The 24,733-nt window shown below is 44.2% G+C and overlaps 2 protein-coding genes across 6 annotated transcripts in view; both read right to left on the bottom strand.

Moving 5' to 3' along the window:
- Positions 1 to 528: 528 nt before the first annotated feature.
- On the bottom strand, positions 529 to 9,348 carry LOC128448791 (uncharacterized). Its single transcript, XM_053431547.1, has 2 exons — positions 8,549 to 9,348; positions 529 to 2,701 (listed from the first exon to the last, which is right to left on the bottom strand). The coding sequence occupies exon 2, from the start codon at positions 2,322 to 2,324 to the stop codon at positions 810 to 812; it is 1,515 nt and encodes a 504-aa protein (XP_053287522.1). The 5' UTR covers positions 2,325 to 2,701; positions 8,549 to 9,348; the 3' UTR covers positions 529 to 809.
- Positions 9,349 to 14,308: 4,960 nt separating this feature from the next.
- The window catches only part of ppp1r35 (protein phosphatase 1, regulatory subunit 35), a 46,018-nt gene continuing 35,593 nt past the window's right edge, over positions 14,309 to 24,733 (bottom strand). For 4 of the 5 annotated variants that reach the window (XM_053431645.1, XM_053431643.1, XM_053431644.1 and 1 more), the window contains one exon: positions 14,309 to 14,737. In XM_053431645.1, coding sequence (XP_053287620.1) covers positions 14,436 to 14,737 — 302 coding nt within the window. In that variant the 3' untranslated portion in view covers positions 14,309 to 14,435. Of the gene's footprint in view, positions 14,738 to 19,754; positions 19,903 to 24,733 lie in introns of all 5 variants that reach the window. The other variant, XR_008339815.1, reaches the window with a different exon arrangement.

Here is a 24,733-nt window from a genome sequence, read left to right as displayed (position 1 = left end):
CAGATGAACCCGATCATTGATCCAAACACACGGTCGGGAGTTGAACGATTCGTTCATCTGCCGGGTACGAGTCTTTGGATCGTTTACACCCCCCCCCCCCCCTGAAACGAACGAATGACTCAAAAAGAGATTCGTTCATTTTACTGAACGAGATTCAAAGAACCGACACGGTAAAAAGATCCGAACTTCCCATCACTAGACGCCATGTCTCAGGGACATCGGCGGTGTCGAGGGAATTTAACCCAGACATGTATCAATGTTGTAAGAATCCATGAATCAATCACCACACATACACTCGTACGTTTTTACTTGCAAGCGAAGTCCGCACCTTTGAGTAGGTCGCAGCCAACTTCGACGGTACTTCCCTTTCACAGTGTATTTATTCAAAAGCTCAGATACAAGGTCAAGGTGGGGTGACATTTACATAGAGAGAAGTGAAATCCGTCTTGACCTTCACGTCTCTCCAGGCAAGTTCCTTGCTTTGGGTACATTTCCTTATATGGCAAGAAACATACTTCAGTTAGACAATGAGACTAATTATTTTTATTGCAAAACAGGATGTGGCACTCAGAGGTGCTAGACTGCACACAAATGTCAGACTGTCACACTCTGCATCAGCAATATATTCAGCACATGATAACTTATATACAATTCTTCTAACATTTCCCTCCTGTTTATCATTAATGAATGTCAAATCCTCTCTGTCGAGTCATACTATCTCTTTTTCAAGTTTTCTGCATGACCATCATTTTCATAACACCTTCATTTTTATTTACACTCAGAGGGAAAAGTTAAATTTTTCAATGTTGCTACAGTTCTGTGTCTTCATCCTCAAGGTCGATATCACCATCTCCGTCAGGGCTGTGAAGCAGAGTCAAATACTCTTCACTCATCATTACAGCAGTAACAGATTGACCTACAGCTTTGTTAATCATTGTTCGAATGCATGGTAACACACAGCTCATGAAAACACAAAACAAGAGCAAAACAGCACCAACAGGGATGAGGATCTTTCCAACGATTTGGAGATACCCTCCAGAGGACAACCATGTCCATGGACTCCACTGGCCATCTTTTTTGTCTGTCAGGTGCTTCCGCAATTCAGTCACTTTGTTAAGCATATTGGTGAGATTGCTAGTCGGGTCAGGAATGAAAGTACAACACTGGTCACCTATGAGTTCACACACCCCTCCCTGGTTAGCTAATAGGTAGTCGAGTGCTAGTCTGTTCTGCAGAATCATGGCTCGCATTGCCCTCTTTTCAGGGTCCTCCACTAGATGTTTAAGGACCCCCTCCAGAGACTCAGCAATGTCTTCTAAATCGGCGTGCATCTCATTCATCCTGTGGGCCAAATATGCCACACCGTACATTGGGAAGATTGTCATGAACACACCTCTTGCATCGTTTACCAATGGTTCTTTGTCTTTGTTAACTGTTGTTTCTTCCATAGAGCGTTTTATTCGTGTTGGGGTGTTGGCCATAGCCTTTGAGACGTCAGCTGCAGGAATCAATACAACTGCAGGAACTAGTCTAGCCAAATGACAAGTTCCACACCAGTTGTTAGGGAGGTACAGATACATATCTTTGCCACATACCCACACATGAGTGGTTGGACTGGGGTAACCATTCTCGCCAGGTAAAAACATCCACATAGAAGGTATGCTTTGCCATCCCTGTATTTCAGCTCTTTCTCCGACCGCTGTCCAATTTATTGGTGCGTGATCCACGTTGCAGTGGACACTCAGGTGGTTACAGGGTTTACTGGGAGAGCTGTCGCTGTACAGTGGATGCCAATATCCTTTATTCTGATCTGCGTCACTAGCTACTTTTAGAGTTACCAAAAAATCTGACTTTCCCAAGTACTTGGTAGCGGGAATTATTACGTTCTTTCGTGTACGAAAACTCTCTCTACAAGTCACGGAGAAACAGAAAGGAGATTTGGTTGGATAGCGGGCGGGTGCTATTCCCTCCAGATTAGTTTGGTTAGTCTTTTTGGTGTAGTTTCTAGGATCTCGCCATTCTTTAATAGGTTGACTCTTAGTACAATTTGGAAGCCATCGAGTGAAGTATTTGTCATTCTTGATCACTTGCATGTACCAGAATGCTACTATACACAGAGTGTTAACCTCCGTCTCAGGTTCTGGTGTCCAGAACGGGTTAGAATTAGCATGGTGTGGGACAAAGCTACATACGTAACAGTTGGTCACATTACTTTTGTAAGCTGTCAAGTTAGCATTGCGATACCATATGTTGTGGTTTATGTCATGCCCAGTCAGAAGTTCTCTCTTCTTCCTTGCAGTGTCGTCTCCATCTCTCATCAGCATCAAACCTGTAAGGACACATCATACTCCCACTGCAAACAGTCTCAGTAACTTCATTTTTTTTATACAATACCAGGTTTCCAGTGAATGCCCTAACGGTTAGGGGATCGTTGTTTACTTCACTGACGTTGAGACGAGTCACCACTATTAGGTAACCCCCCTTTGAAGTCAGGCTTCCCCTCCTAACCAGTGGCGTCACCGGTCTCCTGTGTTGCCTTTTTGCAGTGAGAGAGATGTATCCAGGTTCCTCTCTCAGTGATCTTTACTGCAGTGGGTGTTGTGAGCAGCACTTGATGCGGTCCCTCCCACCGTGGGCTGTTCCAGTGCTTCCTTTTTATCGACTTGATGAACACGAAATCTCCCACAGTCACTTTTGGAACCTGTAAAGAGAAAGGATCGTTTGGCAGATCATTTGCAATTTTCACTTCTCTCGTGAGCAGGGTGGCTTTCATATAGTCAGCAAGCGTTTGTTCTTCATTTGGTACAGCTGTTTCCAATGTGAAATTAGGTATGTAATATGGGCGTCCATACAATATTTCAAACGGTGTTAGCGAGTTGTTTGCTGTAGGTGTAATGTGCATGCTTAACGTTACTAAGTCGAGGCACTCCACCCATGGTCTTCCTGTCTCTTCCACACACTTTCTTAGTTTACTTTTTATGGTGCCATTATTGCGCTCCACTAGTCCAGCACTTTGAGGATGATAACTACAATGGTGTTTTAAGTCCATTTTCAATGTCGACATCTTTTTTACTACATCGTTTACAAAATGAGTTCCGTTGTCACTTCTGATGATTTGTGGAATACCAAACGTGGGTATGATACGTTTGCATAATGCTTTTGCTACTGTGATTGCATCTGGATGTTTGGTAGGTATGATTTCAACCCATTTGGAAAAAGCATCTATTATCACTAAACAATATTTGTATTGTTGGCAAGTGCTTAACTCAATGAAGTCCATGTGGATGGTATGAAACGGATACGGTGGAGTGGGAAAAGCCCCTCGTCTTGGTCTTATGTTTCCCTGTGGATTATGTCTCGCACATGTAATACAAGCTGCACAAAAATTTTTAGAATAGAGATTATAACCATAGGTTGTATACTGTTTGTTTACTAGGCTCACCATTCCCCCTGTTGAGACATGGCAAGGCCCATGGCTCAATATAGCAGCCCATTTGTATAATGATTTTGGAAGGATAGGTTTTCCTTCAGGTCATGTGTAGATATCATCTACAAGTTTGGCTCCTTTTTTCAGCCAGCCCTGTTTTTCTTGGGTAGTGGCTGCATGTTGCATGTCGTGCAATACTGTAGCATCAGCCAAGAAATGTGTGTCTATTTGTTTCATGGCTGCAGCTTTTGCTGAGATGTCTGCAAATGTATTTCCACGTATGATGAGATCATCGCCCTTTTTATGTGCCGCGCATTTACAAACGGCCACTTCCTGAGGAAGTAACACTGCTTCTAGCAGACCTTGCAACAGCTGTGCGTGTGTCACAGGCTTTCCTGTGCTAGTCTTCATACCTCTCTTTTGCCACTGTTTGCAGAAAACGTGCAATGTAGCAAATGCATTCTGGCTATCAGTATATATTGTCACCTTTTTCCCTTTATACAGTTTACATGCCTCTGTTAATGCCACTAATTCAGCTGCTTGTGCAGAATAATTTCCTGGGAGTCTCTCTGCTTTAAGAATTTTGTTTTCCGTTACCACAGCATATCCCACCCTGTTTGTGCCTTTATCATCCTTTTTAGCTGACCCATCAACAAAAACTACATCTCCTGTTTTTAGTGGATGGTCTGTAAGATCTGGCCTGGGGGAATATTGTTGTGATGTTTCTGCTATGCAGTCATGTTTGTCTCCGTCTTCTGCAGTTGGTATCAAAGTAGAGGGATTTGAAGTTGTGCATCTCTGAATATCCACATGTGGCTGTGATATCAGTGTAGCCATGCAAGATAAATGTCTTGCTGGTGATAGAAATGTCATTTTGGTTTGTAGGAGTAACACTGAAACAGCATGAGGAACTAGAAGCGTGAGTGGATGGAACAGAACTACTTCAGCTGAAGCATGGACAGCCATAGAGGCAGCTATTACAGCTTAGACGCAGGTTGGTGTGGCACGTGCCACTGGGTCTAATTTTGAAGAGTAGAATGCTACTGGCCTGTTTTTAATGCCGTGCATCTGAGTTAATACAGATGTCATGAACCCTCCCCTGCAATCCACTGTTTGTGAGAATGGTTTATCATAATCAGGAAGTGCCAGTACAGCACTTCCAGCGAGTGTCTGCTTCAGGTTGCAAAATGCAAATTCAGCTTCCTCGTTCCACTCAAGGGTGTCACTCATGCGCAGTGGTGTCTCATACATCAACTGTTGCAGAGGTGCGGTTATCTCTGCATAGTTACACACCCACGACCTGCAATAGTTAGTGAGTCCTAAGAAGGACATCATCTGTTTTTTGTTTTTAGGTTTGGGTGCAGCCAAGATGGTCGATTTCCTATCTTCACTAATCTTTCTGCCTTCTGCCGTTAACATGTGACCTAGGTATTTGACCTCGGTTTTGCAAAACTGTAGTTTGTCTTTGCTGACTTTATTTCCTGTTTTTGCCAAATGTGTTAGCAGGGCTGTTGTGTCCTGTAGACATTGCTCTCTTGTTTTGGAGGTAACTAGAATATCGTCTACATAAGATAATATTTGACTTCCTGCTGGTGGATCAAATTTAGCTAAACAGTTACTAATGGCAGCTGCAAAGATTGTAGGGCTTTCTGCATACCCTTGAGGCAACCTAGTGTAAGTATATATTTTCCCATCAAACGTAAATGCAAACCAAAACCTACTATCTTCATGTAGGGGAATAGAGAAAAATGCATTACTTAGGTCTATCATTGAGAATACTTTAGCTTGTGGTCACATGCTGTTTAGCAGTGTGTGTGGATCAGGGACATTGGGCGCTCTTTGTATCACTGCAGCATTTACTGCTTTTAAATCTTGTACCATCCTCCATTTTGTGGATGGTGCTGCCTTCTTGACTGGAAAAATCGGAGTATTGCACGGTGACTCGGGACAGGGTATCAAAACTCCTGCTTTTAAATATTCTCTTATTACAGGGCGGATTCCGTCAATTGCATCTTGTTTTAGAGCATATTGTTTTATACGCGGTCGATATTCTCCTTTTGGTCTAATTTGAACTGGTGGACAATCTGTTAATGCACCCACATCTGTGGATCCAGTTGTCCACAGGCATTTTGGTATCTCTTTTAACTCTTTCTCTTCCTCCTCTGTTAATAGCATGGTTCATGTGTCTGTGCTATCTGTTAGGTGTGTCTGTGGCATGGTTCTTGCAACCCAGTGCAGTGACACCCTCTTGTAAGCACTATGTGGATTTATTTGCACGTCTCCTTCCTGCGTCCAGTCAGACTCATCGTTTCTCTGCACCATTCTGGCTTCATAATTTAAGTCTTTCCATTTTTTCTTTTGCCGCTTCTGAAGTGACACGTGAGCGGTTTGGCCGTACCCCAAGAGTGCTTTTGCCTCTTTAGTCAATACCACTGTACAGAACGCGGTGTCTTCTGTAAAATACATGTAATTAAGAGTCACTTTCTGGGGTAGGAGCTTATGGAATGCTTTATCATAAGTGTCATCAGGCCCAGGCTGTTGTCTGTAGCGTATGGTGACATGCAGATCTTCTGCAAGCATCTGTGAGTTATTTTTTCCACAATGTTGTCTAGCTTTGTCAACTAAACTTTCAGTCACACGGCTAGGGTCTTTTGAGGAGAAATCGAGTGACCAGTAATACGTGGGAACCTGTTGTTCTTGATAAACGAATAAGGAAGATTCTCCCTCCCCCACCCGTTTTACAGACATTCCCCCCTTGTTGTTTGATAATATCCCGATTCCCAGTTGCACCATCACATCACGTCCCAGAAGATTAAACGGGCAGTTGCTTGCAACTACTAGAGATGCTTTGGCTTGTTTTCCCGTTTCTGGATCTTCTATCATCAAATATTTGGTCAACACTTTCCTCTCAATCTGTCCATTTGCTGATCTTACTCTGACATGTTCGTTTGACATGTATCTGCTTTCTAACGGTGTATTTATAACTGTCCTGCAGGCTCCTGAATCTGCTATGAAAACCACTGGGGCGTTTTCCACCCACAGCGTTACTTCAGGTCTGCTGGAATTAAACAGAAACGTCTCAGTCAAATCAAGCAATATCTCTTCACTTTCCTCCTCTTCACTTCCCCTATTCTGTTCTGCTGCTTTGCCTAGTCATTGCTTTTCATTATTATTTGGGCAATTCCGAGCCCAGTGGTCTGTGTCTCCACAGACCCAACATCTGTCAGTTTGTCTCTGCTGCTGCTCTCTTCCTCTCCCTCTAAACTTGCCTCTTCCTCCGTAAACTCCTCTTCCTCGTCCCCTGGTCCGACCTCTTTGACCAACCCCAGAGAAAAACACATTACTGTCTTCCTCATAATCACCCTGCCAAAATGCTTCAGTTGCAATTGGCTTTCCTTTTTTCTTGTTTTTAATGACTTTTTCTGCGTGAATCAGCCAGCTCATGCATTCAGCCAGAGTACCCGTAGAGAGGCCGACATAATTTTTTAACACCCAGTCTTTTATTCCTGGGTGTACTGCTCCCACTAGAGCGTTTTTTAATTGTTGTCTGTACGGCCCCTCGTCGTCGTCGGTCATGGGTAGTCCACTATTCTCTCTGAAAACCTTTTCGAATCTTGGTCGAAAATCTGCTACCAATTCATCATCTTTTTGTTTTGTCTGACCAATTAGTCCATAATCAGCGCGTCGAGTGAACGTTTGTGTTGCTCTAGCTATGACACCTTCCACAGCCTGTTGCAGTGCTGGGGAGTCAGCTGCCAGTGGGAGCGGACGAGCTGCACCCACTGCTGGTGCCATCGGGGTCCAATTTCCCTGGATTCTCATCCAATTTGGCCCAAAAATCTGCATCAGGACTTGTTGCATTTCTGTACCATTTAAATGATACATGTTCATCAGACCCATGATGTCCTCCCCACATTCTACGACATTCACTTTGTATGATCGTACTCCCTCCACTGCGGCTTTAACATCACTTTGTGTCCAAGTTCTGAATACTCGTATTGTTGGTTGGGATTGATTATTAGCAGGATCATGAGCGGGATTTGCTACTTCTATTCGTGGATAAGCATCAGTATTTTCTTCATCTATTTTTAACAATCCTCCTTGCCAATCCTTACTCCACTCAATTTACCTCCGGCACCTCGCAATTTACTTTTTACCCCGGACGGCATGGATGAATTGGACATGTCGTCTTGATTCAGTGGCGGCAAAGAGGGGTAAAGTCTCTCTCCCGCAGCGCCCTGAGGTTCATCATCTTCCCCCGTTTGATCTGAATAGGGCGGTGGTGCAGAGGGACATCGTTTGCGATCTGCCTCTCTCACTGGAGGATTTTGGGGAAAGCGATTGACATTTTGTCTTCGGCTTCCCCCGGTTTCTAGATCTTCTGGCCTTTCGACCACTAAACTCTCTGATTTAGTTTTTTGTCCGTTTTTACGTCTTTGTGCCTGCTCTAACCAGAGTCGAGCACATCGGTGCTCCTCACTGGGTTCTTTTTTGTTTTTAATACGACTTTTAAATTGTAAACGCCGTACCAGTTCGGTACATTCACCAACGTCTAATTTTCCTTTAAATTCATATTGTTTTTCCCATTTTCCAAGATATTTAACACTTTGAGGTTCATACCTTTTCATATATTTTGCGTCCCCCTCTAGGGGTCCGGGCTTTGTGCAACAATTTCCCATTGTCTTAAGTTTACAAGTTGTCTTTTAGTAACAGAGAATTCCTCTCCGGGCCACACAACACTTCCAGAGAAACAAGCTTCTAGGCCACACTTAGGGTGCAGTCCGGTCTCTCTCTTGGGGTTTAATCCCAGAAGTCCTGTCGTGTGTTTTAGACTCTTTACTGTCAGACCATTCATTCACACATTCACTCCCCACAACCATATATCTAAACGTGTTGCAAATACGTTTAGATTTTATTTCTGTTTTTTTATTATTTTTATTGTTTTTTTCTGAGACGCGGGACTCGAACCCCGTCTTTGACGCGAGACTTAACTCCGTCTTTGACGCGAGACTTTAACTCCGTCTTTGACACGGGACTCTAACCCTGTCTTTGACGCGGGACTCAAACCCCGTCTTTGAAGCAGGACTCAAACCTCGTCTTTACAATTGTGTCATGTCGTACCTGTTTGATTCGTCTTCTTTTTGTTCGGATGCCGTCAATCCAGTCCAAGGAACAGGTCAGGTCGAACTGGCCTGGGAAGAATTCACTCCACAGGACTTTGTCCTAAGGGCTGTGCACAGTCTTCAGTTCTCTCTCGATCCGCTCCCCTGGTCTGGATCTGTTGGCATCCGGCTCGAAGGACCAAAAATGTCGAGGGAATTTAACCCAGACATGTATCAATGTTGTAAGAATCCATGAATCAAACACCACACATACACTCGTACGTTTTTACTTGCAAGGGAAGTCCGCACCTTTGAGTAGGTCGCAGCCAACTTCGACGGTACTTCCCTTTCACAGTGTATTTATTCAAAAGCTCAGATACAAGGTCAAGGTGGGGTGACATTTACATAGAGAGAAGTGAAATCCGTCTTGACCTTCACGTCTCTCCAGGCAAGTTCCTTGCTTTGGGTACATTTCCTTATATGGCAAGAAACATACTTCAGTTAGACAATGAGACTAATTATTTTTATTGCAAAACAGGATGTGGCACTCAGAGGTGCTAGACTGCACACAAATGTCAGACTGTCACACTCTGCATCAGCAATACATTCAGCACATGATAACTTATATACAATTCTTCTAACAGGCGGCGTCCCTGCGGACGCCATCCCCGCCACGAGACACGCACAACACACAGAAAACTACACTACACGTACACAAACACTACAAAACAATGATCATACAATAAACATATATAAACCTGAAAAAGTTTGAACGCTTCACCTCCTCTCTTCACAACTCCACCTCCACCAACGAAGAAGTAGAAGAAGAAGAAGAAGAAGAAGAAAAAGACTCTTGCTCAGTGATAATAATAAAAAAGGAAGAAGGAAATTCATTTTTAGTCTTTTTTTATAGCTGCACAGGACACACGCGAAGACGTAGGGCCTGTAGCACGTCGGCCGGGGTCCAAGTGACCCGAGGGCACGGCTGCCAGCGTCGCGTACTCGAACCTGTTGTTCCTCGGTGATGCGAACGAGAGGAAGAAGAGGAAGAAGAAGAAGAAGAAGAAAAAGACTTGCTCAGTGATAATAATAATAAAGGAAGAAGGAAATTCATATTTATTCTTTTTTTATAGCTGCACATGACACACGCGAAGACGTAGGGCCTGTAGCACGTCGGCCGGAGTCCCAGTGACGCGAGGGCACGCACCGCGAGCATCCCCGGCTGCCAGCGTCACGTACTCGAACCTGTTGTTGCTTGGTGATGCGAACGAGAGGAAGAAGAGGAAGAGGAAGAAGAAGAAGAAGAAGAAATAGACTCTTGCTCAGTGATAATAATAATAAAGGAAGAAGGAAATTCATTTTTATTCTTTTTTTATAGCTGCACAAGACACGCGAAGACGTAGGGCCTGTAGCACGTCGGCCGGAGTCCCAGTGACCCGAGGTCAGGATCTGCTTGATGTCCTGAAGGAGGCATTTGGGAAAGGGCTTCTTCCAGCCTCCTGCAGACGGGCTGTAATATCACTGCTACCGAAGAAAGGAGATCTAACACTGCTGAAGAACTGGAGACCCGTCTCTCTTTTATGCAGTGACTATATGGTTTTATCTAAGGTTTTAGCAAATGGACTCAAGGTTTTTATGGAAGTATTTATTAGTGCTGACCATTCTTATTGTGTCAAGGAAGGTCAATCCAGGACAATTTGTTTTTAATGAGAGACATTTTGGATTTGTTTGCAACATATAGCATTAATATTGGCATTATTTCCATCGACCAAGAAAAAGCCTTTGATCGTGTCGATCGTGCATTCTTGTTTGCCACACTGCAGGCTTTTGGTGTCGGGGAGCACTTTCTGTCCTGGGTGAAGTTATTATATAATGATACATGTTGTGTGGTGAAGGTGGGGGGAGGGCTGAGCGGACCAGTACCAGTCCAAAGAGGGATCAGGCAGGGATGTCCAATATCAGGCCAGCTTTACAGCGTGGCCATCGAACCTCTCCTGTGTCGCCTCAGAACTCGGCTGAAAGGCCTGCGTCTGCCAGAGCTGCCTCAAAGTCCCCTGATAATAATATCAGCTTATGCTGATGACGTAAACATTCTTGTCCGGGATCAGGGGGATATACAGGAATTAGAGGGCAGTCTGGCATTGTATGCAAAGGCTACGACAGCCAAGGTGAATTGGGAAAAGAGCGAGGCATGTGTGATTGGTCAGTGGGACGCAGGGAGAATACCACGTCTCCCTGGGAACCTGATATGGGGAATAAAAGGGTTAAAAATCCTCGGTTTGTTTTTAGGCAGTGAAGAGATAGAGAGGCAGAGCTGGGAGGGAGTGCTGGGGAAGGTGCAGCTCAAGTTGTCTAAATGGAAATGGTTGCTACCCCAGCTGTCCTACAGGGGGAGAACTCTGATCGTCAATAACATGGTTGCAGCATCCCTGTGGCACAGACTCCAGGTGCTGACTCCTCCACCGGTACTCCTGCAACAACTACAGAGGCTGCTTGTGGACTTCTTCTGGTCGGGCTGGGTGCGGGCGTCCGTGCTGTACCTCCCTGTGGCAGAGGGGGGCCATGGACTGACCGACATCATATCCAGGAGTGCTGCTTTCAGACTGCAGGCAGCCCAGAAAGGTGGGGCTGCCCCCCCCACCATACTCCCCAGTCTGTTTCATTCAGGCAATCACTGTGAGTCTCCTGTAAAAAAAGGACATCCAGCTTTTTTACTTTAAAAAGTTCTGACACTAAAAACCTTTTGTGAGCACTTCTACCCCCGTTCATGTTTAATGAGGCTACCTTTAATGCCATGAGAGGATAAAAAATACAGCGTAAAAGGACAAACAGGTAAACACAGCAGAATGAAAACAACCAGTGATGAATGGTCATGGTCAATTTTATTTACAGTTTTCTTCCTCTTTGACCGTATCTTACATGGAAGACCTTTTTTTGCTGCAGTCACATGCTTCCTGAGTCTATATCTACGTTTTTCATCCAGGACATCCGTCCCTACCTCTTTCAGGAGGGTACTGACTGTCTGTATGCATTTTTTAATATCTGGGAAATACTCTGCCACCTCCACTGCTTTGCCAAATGATTCATCTAAAAACTCATTGACCTCCTTTAATGAATATAAATCTGTGCTAATTGAGACGCTCTCAGCCAGAGACACATTGTCCGATTCATAGTCCTCCTCCACGTCCATCTCACTAACCTGACTGCTGTCTAATTCAGCCTGTATCTGTTCAGCCTGCTGTGCAGAACCACACTGCATCCCCTGCTCCGGGTTGGCAACCAACACCTTTTCTATTACTACCTGTCTCTCACTTCTCCTCTCCACCCTCACCAAGGACTCAGTCCCCCAAAGACCGGCCTCAGAAACAGGCGCAGCAGAGGAAACCTCTGCGCCCCTCACAGCAGCTGGACCCCCAGCACCCGGACCCCCAGCAGATGGACCCCCAACCCCCTGTACCGGTAGCCTCTGCAACCGCAGCAGACGGCCTGGCAACTGCCGGAACCACCGCAGCTGGCCCGGCATCCATCGAAACCTCCGCAGCCCTCCCAGTACCCACCTGAACTGCTGCAGCCGCCCCGGTACCCACCGCAACTGCCCCGGTACCCACCGCAACTGCCCCGGTATCCACCGCAACCGCCGCAGCCGGCCCGGCATCCACCGGAACCGTCAGAGCCGGCCCGGCATTCTAGGCATTTTGCTACTATGATAATTGCCTAGAAGTGTCCCAAGTATTGCCATTCCCTTAGGAACCGGAGGAGACCCGGGTAGTGCAGGGTCTTGAGACCGCGTCTCCGGGGGCCTGGGGGCGAGAGAGGGTTGGTATGACGGCGGGACACCGCACATCTCTTACTGCCTAGAGATGTCCGTCACAACCCTAAGGGGGGTTAGGATTAGGGATAAAAGCACCATGGGGAACAAGATAATAACGTCAACTATAATTTAATTTCTGTTTTTTTCGTCCATCTGTCTGGTCGTTTTAATTGTTTTTGGGGACAGACAGGCTGAAGGATTTTTTTCCGTCTGTCAATGTCAAATAAAACGGACAGCCAGACGGATGGAAAAAAATAATCGTACGCATGTAGAAGGATTTTTTTTATTTAAATATTTTTTGTCCTTTTGCCCATATCATAATTTTTTTGGGGACAGACAAACGGACGGATCTTTTTTTCAAAATAAATGTTTTCGTCCATCTGTCGGGGGAACTCCAGTTAGATAACTGGGTAGATCTGGCTCTCAGTCACAGAGCGTATGCCCTATGTACACACTTCTTTTTTTAACTCTCTATGCCTTTTACTCACAATGAGCTCCCACCCTTTCCTATGCTGCTGCAGCTGAGGTAACTGTTTTTTTCATGCGCCTTCAGTATAACTGTGAGGGACTTTATCAGTAAAGAATCTTAAACTCCCTTTGTACATCATTAAAATTAGTAAATGATAATACAAATTAGCAATACAACTATAAAAATGAATAAATGACAATACGATTATGATAAAATGATAATGAGATGGTTAAACATAAAAAATAAATGAGCTAATACTAGAAAAGGAATAAACATATACTTCTCCTGTGACAAACTTTCTCTGTCATGATTAATAAATATATTAATTAATTAATACCACTGGTGTCTTAACTTAAGGGAGGACACCTTCATAAATTCCAGTATTTTCAAACAAACATGATTATGCACTCTAATATTATCTTAACACAAATAAATAAATAAAACACACTTTCAGTCTTACTCATATTTGATACTTATGTATGATAATAATATAATAAAGCGCAATATAAGAAGTAGATTGCATAATGCATTTCATCCTTTTTTGGTCCGACAATTTCTTGCCAGGGCTGCTTTGGAGATTTTCCTAATTTAGTTTTTGTTTTTGGTCTTTCTTGTTTTGTTTTCTATTCATATGAATGAAGGCGCAACCACTTCTCAATAGGTTACAGTCATGAGACCAACCCAAAATATTTAATAAAAGCAAAGTGACAAAGCAAATAAAATAGTTGCATATAATCCTATTCTTTCAATAGGACCTCAATCACACAGGGTCTACAGTGCAGTCATGAGGCCAGAAACCTGAGGGAAGTCTTTTATTCAGACCTGAATTTCTCAAAACATTTTAGCAATATCATCAAATCAGCTATTGGTTGCCTCAAGTGCATTGACAAAAATAGACAATTTCTCACATTCAGTGATGCACAGACGTTATTCATGCTTTTTCATCAACCCCATTCTCACCTCATTGCACTAGCTATTTGTCACACTCAGAATAGACAATTTTATTAATAATTTAAAAATCTCTTACTGGCATTGCCCCCTCTTATATAACTGACCTTCTAATCCTGTATATACCTGCTTGTGATCTCAGATCTGCACATCCACTGTTCCTTATGGTTCCCAGGGTACGGCGTGAAAGTGAGGGCAGTAGAGCGTTTTAAGTAAGGGCTCCACAACTATGGAATAACATTCCACTCAGAATCAGACAAGCAACCCCATTGTCCTCTTTTAAATCTGGTTTTAAGACAAATTTGTATCGTGACTTTTAACCAGATTTCTCATGTCTTTATGTATGTCAATTTTATGTTTTTATGATTGTGAAGCATGTTGTAAACTTGTTTTTGGAAAAGTACTATATAGATGAAGTTTTAATCTTATTATTTATTATTATGGTCTGATTGTCAGTAGTTATTCCTCTGTCCACTTCAACTGCTACTCCACACAAAAACATTTTCATTGCATGACCTGTAGCCCAGCACATCGAAGAATGAAGGTGTCAGTGATGGTAAAAAGTTTTATTGCACAGAACTTAATTCAAATCAAACATATTTAAGTAATTTTAATACTAATTAGAAAAACGAAACAGTAAGAACTTCACCAACTCCAGCTGATCAGAGGCCTCCTTAGTCAGGGAATGGCTTCCCATTGTCTCTGTCTTCGGCAGAGGTCAAAGGATCCAGAGTGGATGGATCGTGAAGATAGGTTTGGCTTCAATTTTACATTGTCCTCCTCTTTTGGGAAGGGCTTCTGTCTGAGCAGGTCAGAGGACATGAAGAGGAACCGGGAGGGGCCATCTGCTGCTGTGTTGTCATGGCAGAGGGGACGGGTGGCCAGCCTGTCCTGAAGCAACAGGCTGATCAGCTGATCCTTCTGAACGTTGACACTAACCAGAGAGTTGAAGAGAGGCTGAGATCGAGAGACATTTACCACTAGAGAGAGGGAAAGAGAGACAGAGAGATTAGAAACTAAACTTAAATGCAGAATGTACATGGACTCAGGAAATCCTTTAAAGTAGTAAAGCTATAATTTTGACAGCATGCTGGTGTTCAAAAAATTACATCTGATGAGGAACTGTCAGAAAAGTCAAAGCAGAAATCTCACCCTGTTCTAAAATAAGATTACATTTTTTAATGAATTTTAGATTGTGTTCATCACCAAGTTGTCATAGACCGAAATTTTTATTTTTTCAATGCTGCTGAATTTTATTTTGTGCCATAGCGAGTTGTTGTCCTTGTTTACCATTTTCCCTGTCTGTTGTGGAGAAACCTAAAGAAACATGGAACAGCAGGAACTTAAATAAAATTAGGCAAGTAAGGATATTTGTGAATTCTATTGATTGAAAATTAGTTGCTTTTTTTACATTTTATACTTAAAGGGCCCATAGTTTACAGCTTTCTGGGATTTAATTTTAGGTATTGGTACCCCTCAGATGAGAGTGGTTTAAAGTCAAAAAATTGCTGCAATGTGTATTTCCATGTCCTCTCTTCCATTGTGTATTAAAGTACTTGAAAGCCATACTTGAGTAAAAGTACAGATAACTTACCTGAAAGTGACTACGGTAAAAGTTAAAGTCCCTCGTAAGAAAATTACTTGAGTCAAAGTCTTAAAGTAGCTCATATTAAATGTATTTAAGTATCAAAAGTATCTTGTGTTGAAATGTACTTAAGTGTTAAGATCATTTTTTAAGCGGACCCAAAAAGAGTGCAGACCAGGAACACGGCAGATTGATGGCAGAAAAAAGGTTTATTTGGAATGTCCAAAAAAGGCAGGCAGGTAAACAGGCAGGCAAGCAGAACTCTGTGGAAGGAGTCGAACCAGGAAGGTGCGCAGCTGAATCACACAGGTGAACGGACGATCTGGCAAAGACAGGGGAGATGAGCTGAGGTTTTATGGAGAGGAGGTGGAGTTGATGAGATGAGTCTCAGCTGCAAAGTATCCCACAGGAGGCCTCTCCCAGCTCCAGGTTGAGCCACCTGTCGAAAGAGCACAGTGGGGGTAGGGAAAACAAGAGGTGGAAAGCCTGGTCCTGACAGTACCCCCCCCTTAATGGACGCCTCCAGGCGACCCCCCCCCGGTTTGTAAGGATGGGCACGATGGAAGGCCCTGATCATTTGAGGGTCCAGAATGAATGACCGGGGCACCCAGGAGCGCTCTTCGGGACCATGACCCTCCCAGTCGACCAGATAGTGCAGTCCTCTGCCACGCCGACGGACGTCCAGAAGGCGGTGCACGGAGAAAGCTGGGTGATCGTCAATTACCCGGGCAGGTGGACAGGGTTTGGCTGGAGGGCACAGAGGGCTAGAAGAAACTAGTTTTAACTGTGAAACGGGAAAAGTGGGATCTATTCTCAAGGTATTGGGCAGCTTCAACCTGACAGCAGAGGGATTGATTACCCTTTCAATGACAAATGGTCCTATGAAACGAGGGGCTAACTTCTTGGATACTGACTTTAATGGAATGTCTCTGGAGGAAAGCCACACTGACTGACCTGGTTTAAAGGCTGGAGCAGGAATCCTACGTTTGTCAGCGATGCTTTTGTTGGTTTCCACAGAGCGAAGGAGGGCTGAGCGGGTGTCGTTCCAGACCTTCCTACAGCGACGAAGTTGATGCTGAACGGAGGGTACAGCCAAATCGCTTTCCTGGGAGGGATACAGAGGTGGTTGATAGCCCAGAGAAGCCTCAAAAGGGGACATACCTGTTGGTTAATGAGTTATGGGCATATTCAATCCAGGTCAGATGAGAGCTCCAGGTTGAATGATTGAGTTCACAGATGCAGCGCAGGGCAGACCCCAGGTCCTGATTAGCCCTTTCTGCTTGTCCATTGGTCTGTGGGTGGAATCCAGACAATAGGCTGACCTTGGGGCCAAGTGCTTGGCAAAAAGCCTTCCACACATGAGAGGTGAACTGGGGGCCCCTGTCAGAAACGATGTCAACTGGTATGCCGTGTAGACGGAAAACATGGTCAGTTAATAGTTTAGCAGTCTCCTGAGCAGATGGTAACTTGGGTAGGGCATGAAAATGGACAGTCTTTGAAAATCGATCCACAATGGTGAGAATAACTGTGTTACTGGGCGGCAACCCAGTAACGAAGTCCAAGACAATGTGTGACCAGGGATGGCTAGGAACAGAAAGTGGATGCAGAAGGCCGGGTGGAGGACGGTGGGAAGCCTTGCTCCTTGCACACACAGAACAGGCATCAACATAAGAATGTGTATCAGCATCCATTGTGGGCCACCAGAAGGGTCTCTTCAGGAGAGAGAGAGAGTGCGGCTAATTCCAGGGTGGCAGGCAAACCTAGAGGTGTGAGCCCACTGTAAGACCTGGGAACAGACAGAATCTGGGACGAAAAGACGGTTACTTGGGCCTGTACCTGGATCAGGATGGTTCTGTTGTGTCCGTCTTATCTCCTCTTCAATCTCCCATGTGACTGCTGCCACAATGCAGGAGGGAGGCAAGATGGTTTCAGAACTTGTATTGGACATCTCACCCTTCTTGTGTCGGGAGAGGGCATCCGGCTTGATGTTACGCTTACCTGGGCGGTAAGTTAATGAAAAATTGAAACGACGGAAAAACAAAGCCTACCGAGCCTGTCTGGAATTTAGCCTTTTAGCTGACTGTATGCATTGTAAGTTCTTGTGATGAGTCCAAACTACGAATGCTTATTCCGCCCCCTCCAACCAATGTCTCCACTCTTCTAAAGCTAACTTGACCGCTAATAACTCCCTGTTCCAAACATCGTAATTCCTCTCAGCAGGTGACAAGCGACGCGAATAATATGCACATGGGTGAAGCTTGTGATCTTGACCATGCTGCCTCTGCCTCCGGTGTCCAGGAAAACTGCATAGAGGAAGAGGTTAGTTTAAAGAGGGGAGCTGCCACTTGACTGAAGCCTTTGATGAATCGGCGGTAGAAGTTAGCAAAACCAAGAAAACTCTGCAATCTCTTGCAAGCAGTGGGTGTGGGCCATTCAGATACAGCTTTAATCTTTTCAGGGTCCGTCTTCACCTGCCCACCCTCGATGATGTACCCCAGGAAACTGACAGAGCTGGTGTGAAACTCGCACTTCCCTGCGTTGACAAAAAGCTTATTCTCTAGTAGTCTCTGGAGAACTAGCCGGACATGGGACAAATGTTCACTGAGGTCTTTGGGGAAAAAAAATCAGGATGTCATCAAAATAAAACGGTTAATGAAGTCACGAAGGACATCATTCATCAGTCCCTGAAAAACTTCTGGAGCGTTGGTCAACCCAAAAAGCATAACGAGATATTCAAAATGACCTAGGGGTGTGTTAAAAGCCATCTTCCATTCATCCCCGACCTGAATCCAAACACAAGATGGTAGGCATTACAGAGGTCCAGTTTGGAGAAGACAGAGGCTCCTTGAAGAGGTTCAAAAGCAGAGCTGATTAGCGGAAGGGGGTATTTGTTCTTGATAGTGATGTTATTTAGGCCACGGACATCAATCCAAGGTCGGAGAGTTTTATCCTTCTTCTAAACCAAGAAAAAACCAGCACCAAGAGGGGAAGAGAATGGGCGGATTATCCCAGCAGCTAAGGATTCTTTAATATAATTTTCCATGGCCTCTCGTTCAGGGCGCGAGATATTATATAACCGGCTAGCGGGCATAGTTGAGCCAAGTAGCAGGTCAATAGCACAATCATAGGGTCTATGGGAGGGGGGGGTAGAGAAAATGCTCGTTCTTTGCTAAAAACCTCACCTAAATCATGGTACTCCAGAAGAATGGCTGACAAGTCTGGTGGTTTAGGTTGAGGGCAACCTCATGCGTTGGCTCTATCTGCTGGGGACAAAGCTGACTGCAGGCATGTAGAGTGACAAAAACTGCTCCAACCTACGATACTCCCCTCTGCCCAATCTATGTGGGGGTTGTGTCTACTCAACCATGGGTGACCAAGAACAAGAGGTGAATTTGGAGATGACATTATCTTGAGACAAATGGTTTCACGGTGGTTCCCAGAGAGGACGAGGGTGAGGGGAGTAGTCTGATGGGTTATCTTAGCTAAAAACCTACCTTCCAGAGCATTAGCATTCAAGGGAGTCTTTAAGGGCTCGAGAACTAAACCTAGCTGTATAGCTAAATCGTAGTCAAGGAAATTATCCTCTGCACCCGAGTCGAAGTCCCCTTTTAAGGCACGCTCATCCCATTGAGCATCAGCTGCCAAGGTCCAGAATTCCACAGTGTTATCTGCTGCGCTCCTTAATCCCTGACGGAGACTCAATAAACGTCTAGATGCAGAGCCATTACAATCCGGATGATCATAAACTCTTCTTAAATTGGAAACAAAATCCTCATAGGTCACAGTAGTAAGAGAAAAAGGTGTATAAACTGCTTTGGCCCACGCCAATGGTCTCCCTCTCAGCAATCCCAAAACGTACAAATCTTAGATTGGTCAGCTGGAAAAAATGAGGAACGTTGTTGAAGAACCATACCACACTGGAGCAGGAAACCCTGACATGTCTTCAGATCTCCATTAAAGGGCTCGGGGTTGGTAGCCAGGGAATCTAGATTAGCAGTGGGAGCAGGTGGTATTGGGGCTGGGGGAGCAGGATTAGGTGGAGAAGCAACAGCTGGAGATGAGGCACAAAGAGAGGTAAGTAACGAGACTTGTCGAGTTAATTCAGAAACTTGATTAACCAGAGAGCGGTTATTGTCTGCGAGGGCCTGGAGAAGTTGTTCATGCTGTCCAAGAAGAGCTCCTTGACTGGTTAGAGCATGAAGTAATTGGCCGGAATCCGGTGTTGTGTCTGCTGGGTCCATGTTGGCCAGATCGTTCTGTTAAGATCCTTTTTTAAGCAGATTGATGGCAGAAAAAAGGTTTATTTGGAATGTCCGAAAAAGACAGGCAGGCAGGAAGGCAGGTAAACAGGCAGGCAGGCAGGAAGGCAGGTAAACAGGCAGGCATTCAGAACTCTGTGGAAGGAGTCGAACCAGGAAGGTGCACACAGGTGAACGGACGATCTGGCAAAGACAGGGGAGATGAGCTGAGGTTTTATGGAGTGGACGTGGAGTTGATGAGATGAGTCTCAGCTGCGAAGGTATCCGACAGGAGGCCCCTCCCAGCTCCAGGTTGAGCCACCTGTGGAAAGAGCACAGTTGGGGAAGGGAAAACAAGAGATGGAAAGCCTGGTCCTGACATTAAGTATCAGAGGTAAAAGTACAAGTACCAAAAATGTAAATGCTTCTTATAGTAGGCCTATACAGACACAAAACAACCAAAAATTGTTCTCTTCAGGCTCTATTTCAACAGACGGAAAAATTATAACAAAAATATACATATACTGTAATTTTGAACCCCAGATATTGAGGTACAAATAGTATTGGACTAGTGCATCTGAACTTCAGCAAAGAACAAACACAACAGAATAAACAAGTGCCTCGTGTCTGCCTAAGAACACTAATAGACCACAGTATAACCACTAAATAGTTCTGTAAATATCACTAAACATGGACATTTCACTTTCTAACCAGTAGCAGGAATGATACACAATGCCAATTATGATAACTCAGAAAAAGGAAACAAGTGCTAGGCACACAAAATATGATAGTTTTCCTCTTTTGTTAACAACCTGGACAGTGCTAGTACAGAGAAGAAAGTACAGAGAAGAAACAAATCACTTTACACAGTCTAGTTAGCTGCAGGCCAAATTTCAGACAGAATAATAAAGACTGAACTGAACCGAGCTCCTGCATGAGCACCTGGATAATTCTAAAGGGAATAAATGAATGGGGAATTTGCTTGCGTTGATTAAGTCACTGCCCTTTCTACACACCGGCCGTCGCTACTACCCATTGGACGGTTTTGTGAGTTCCTCGGATCAGCCCTGCTGAAGTCGCTCACGGCCCTGGCAGAGCGCCGATAAGATAATCAAACTTGACTATCTAGAGCAGGGGTGTCCAATCTATGGCCTGCGAGCCAAGTGCGGCCCGCCATCCATTTTTAATTGACCCGTATCAAAGTCTAAAAATATAATTACATTTAATTTAGCTGACGCTTTTATCCGAAGTGACTTACAATAAGTGCATTCAACCCCGAGGGTACAGAGCCAGGACGACAAGAATCAAGAAAGTACAATTTCTTCAAAATAAAGCAAAACTACAAAGTGCTATAAGTAAGTGCCATTTAAGTGCTATTAAAGTGTTAGCAAACAGCTGTGGCCCAAAGTTTTGGAGTGATTCAAGTATTGGTTTTCACAAAGTGTGCTGCTTCAGTGTTTTTAGATATCTTTGTCAGATGTTACTATGGTATACTGAAGTATAATTACAAGCATTTCATAAGTGTCAAAGGATTTTTTTGACAATTACATTAAATTTATGCAAAGAGTCAATATTTGCAATGTTCACCCTTCTTTTTCAAGACCTCTGCAATTTGCTCTGGCATGCTGTCAATTAACGTCTGGGCCACATCCTGACTGATAGCAGCCCATTCTTTCATAATCAATGCATGGAGTTTGTCAGAATTTGTGGGTTTTTGTTTGTCCACCTGCCTCTTGAGGATTGACCTGAAGTTCTGAATGGGATTAAGGTCTGGGGAGTTTCCTGGCCATGGACCCAAAATGTCGATGTTTTGTTCCCCGAGCCACTTAGTTATCACGTTTGCCTTATGGCAAGGTGCTCCATCATACTGGAAAAGGCATTGTTTGTCACCAAACTGTTCTTGGATGGTTTGGAGCAGTTGCTCTCAGAGGATGTTTTAATACCATTCTTTATTCATGGCTGTGTTCTTAGGCAAAATTGTGAGTGAGCCCACTCCCTTGGCTGAGAAGCAACCCCACAGATGAATGGTCTCAGGATGCTTTACTGTTGGCATGACACAGGACTGATGGTAGCGCTCACTTTTTCTTCTCCAGACAAGCTTTCTTCCAGATACCTCAAACAATCAGAAAGGGGATTCATCAAAGAAAATTACTTTACCCCAGCCCTCAGCAGTCCAATCCCTGTACCTTTGGCAGAATATCAGTCTGTCCCTGATGTTTTTCCTGGAGAGAAGTGGCTTCTTTGCTGCCCTTCTTGACACCAGGCCATCCTCCAAATGTCCTTGCCTCACTGTGCGTGCAGATGCACTCACACATGCCTGCTGCCATTCCTGAGCAACCACTGCACTAGTGGTGCCCTGATCCAGCAGCTGAATCAACTTTTGGAGATGGTCCTGTCGTTGCTGGACTTTCTTGGACGCCCTGAAACCTTCTTCACAACAGTTGAACCTTTCTCCTTGAAGTTCTTGATGATCAGATAAATGGTAGATTTAGGTGCAATTTTACTAGCAGCAGTATCCTCTGAAGCCCTTTTTGTGCAAAATAATGATGACTGCACGTGTTTCCTTGCAGGTAACTATGGTTAACGGAGGAAGAACATTTATTTCAAGCACGACCCTCCTTTTAAAGCTTCAAGTCTGCTATTTTGTCTCAATCTGCAATAAAGAGTGATCTCCAGCCTTCTTCTTGTCAACACTCTCACCTGTGTTAACAAGAGAAGCACTGACATGATGTCAGCTGGTCCTTCTTTGGCAGGGCTGAAATGCAGTGGAAATGTTTTTTTGGGGATAAGTTCATTTTCGTGGCAAAGAGGGACTTTGCAATTAATTGCAGTTCATCTGATTACTCTTCATAACATTCTGGAGTATATGCAAATAGCCATCATAAAAACTGAGGCAGCAGACTGTGTGAAAATGAATATTTGTGCCATTCTAAAAACTTTTGGCCACGGCTGTAGACGGAAGAGGTGTGTTTTTAGTTTTCGGCGGAAGATGTGTAAACTTTCTGATGTATGGATGTCGATGGGGAGCTCATTCCACAATTTAGGAGCCAGGACAGCAAACAATCGTGATTTTGATGAGTGTTTAGCTTGCAGTGAGGGAGCAACGAGCCGATTAGCCGAAGCAGAGCGGAGTAAACGTGCTGGGGTGTAACGTTTGACCATTTCCTGGATGTAGCCTGGACCTGATCCATTCACAGCATGGTAGGCAACTACTAGTGTTTTGAACCGGATGCGGAAAGCCACTGGTAGCCAGTGAAGGGAGCGGAGGAGCGGAGTAGTGTGAGTGAATTTAGGTCGGTTAAAAACCAGTCGAGCTGCTGCATTCTGGATGAGCTGCAAAGGTCGGATGGCAGTAGCAGGTAGACCTGTCAGGAGGGAGGTACAGTAGTCTAGGCGTGAGATAACCAGAACCTGGACCAGAACCTGCACTGCCTTCTGAGTGAGAAGGGGGCGTTTTCTCATGATGTTGTACAGTATGAATCTACAGGACCATGTTGGCAGTAAGGGAGAGTTGGCTATCGAGTGTCACACCAAGGTTCCTAGCAGTCTGAGTGGGGATTAACACAGCGTTGTCAAAGTTAATAGTCAGGTCGTGGGTGGGAGAGTCTTTCCCTGGAAGGAAAAGTAGTTCAATCTTGTCTTGACAATGGACTAGGGCCCACTGTATTGCACTTCTTAGTTTAAACACTGGGTGGCGCCAAACTTACTCCTGACCTGTCAGCTGTCCTTCAGACCAAATCGCAACATTCTTCCCATTACAGGTGAGTTAAAAACATTCACACAGTTTTCATTTGTTAATGAGCCCAATTACTTAATAAATTCAGTCAATTAAAGTTGATGACAATTTGTTAACAAGCCCAATCATTTATTTGTCTAATTAGCTTGAAATATCCACATCCCCTATTTCTCTTCTTGTCTCTCCCTTCATACAGGACAATGTAGGGGGATCAGCACCCTAAGAACCAATCTGAGGCTGTCACTGAGAGAATGACCTGACAACCTTTTTTTTTTTTTTTTTTTTACTATTTTCAAATTTTTCTACTAATCTGATTGATTAAGCCAATATTAGTGCATTAGAAGTGTGGTAGTATACCTCACATCTAGTGAGTGGCCCAGACCTTCGTATATTTTTCTGTATGTGGCCCTCCGGACGAAAGTTTGGACATTCCTGATCTAGAGGGAGTACAAATCTTAACAAAGTTTCTGAAGGTTAACCTGCCGAGGGATCATTACCGGTACAGCCTGCTCAACCCCGGCAGAAATGGATTTGAGACGAATGCAGCAATATCTTCCATGACATATAACTCACCAATACACTGATTGAACTGTGTTGCCATCTTGTCCAAGTGAGCAAAGTACTGCTAACGGGGAAAGGCATCAACTTCTTTGATGGCCTGTGACATTTTCTCCAGGGTATGACTGTGTCATCCTTCCATTTTTTTAAATTTGTGGTCTGACCACCAAGCTTTGCCTGAATGCATTCACTGCGCTTATCATGTGGAGTAAGTGTCTGACTTTTCCCTGGAGCTCGCTAATGAGTGCATTCAGATTTGGTTTGTCAGAAACCCTCGTCCAGTAGCCATGAATCATCTGACATTTCCCGGTGCTCATCATTCCTTCCCGACAGAAAAGTAATGATCTCATGCAGCAAGTCAACAAATCACTGCAGCACTTTGTCATGAATCAACCATCAGACATCAGCATGGAGGAGCAGGTCTCCGTAAGCGGCATCAAGCTCATGCAATAACGCCTTGAACAAGCAGTGCTGGAGAAATCTGCTCGAATTATGAATCAGTTTGACCACCATTGTCATTACATGAGATGACCTTCCAGTCAAGGCCGGCTAATGAATCATTCAGATAATTCACGAAGTAAGGAAAATCAGGGTAATTACCGCACAGTGCTACAAATCCAGAGTACAAAGCGCACATTGCCGGGACCCCATCAGTAGTAACTGCCACCAGTTTATAAATGGGGAAGTGATTTTCACAAATATATTTGTAAACTCATTGTAAATATCGTTAACTTCCGTTCTCTCCTTTAAGTGCAAATGAGTTGATTTTTTTTTTTTTAAGTTCTTGACTCTGCGGTAATGGCTATTGCTGCCTTGAATAAATCGCCATTTGTAATAGACTTCTTGTGTTTAATCAAAA

Source organism: Pleuronectes platessa, chromosome 10 (genome assembly GCF_947347685.1).
Source record: "Pleuronectes platessa chromosome 10, fPlePla1.1, whole genome shotgun sequence".
Lineage (NCBI taxonomy): Eukaryota > Metazoa > Chordata > Actinopteri > Pleuronectiformes > Pleuronectidae > Pleuronectes > Pleuronectes platessa.
Note: the sequence above shows the minus strand (reverse complement) of the source record. Positions and strands in the feature narration are given on the sequence as shown.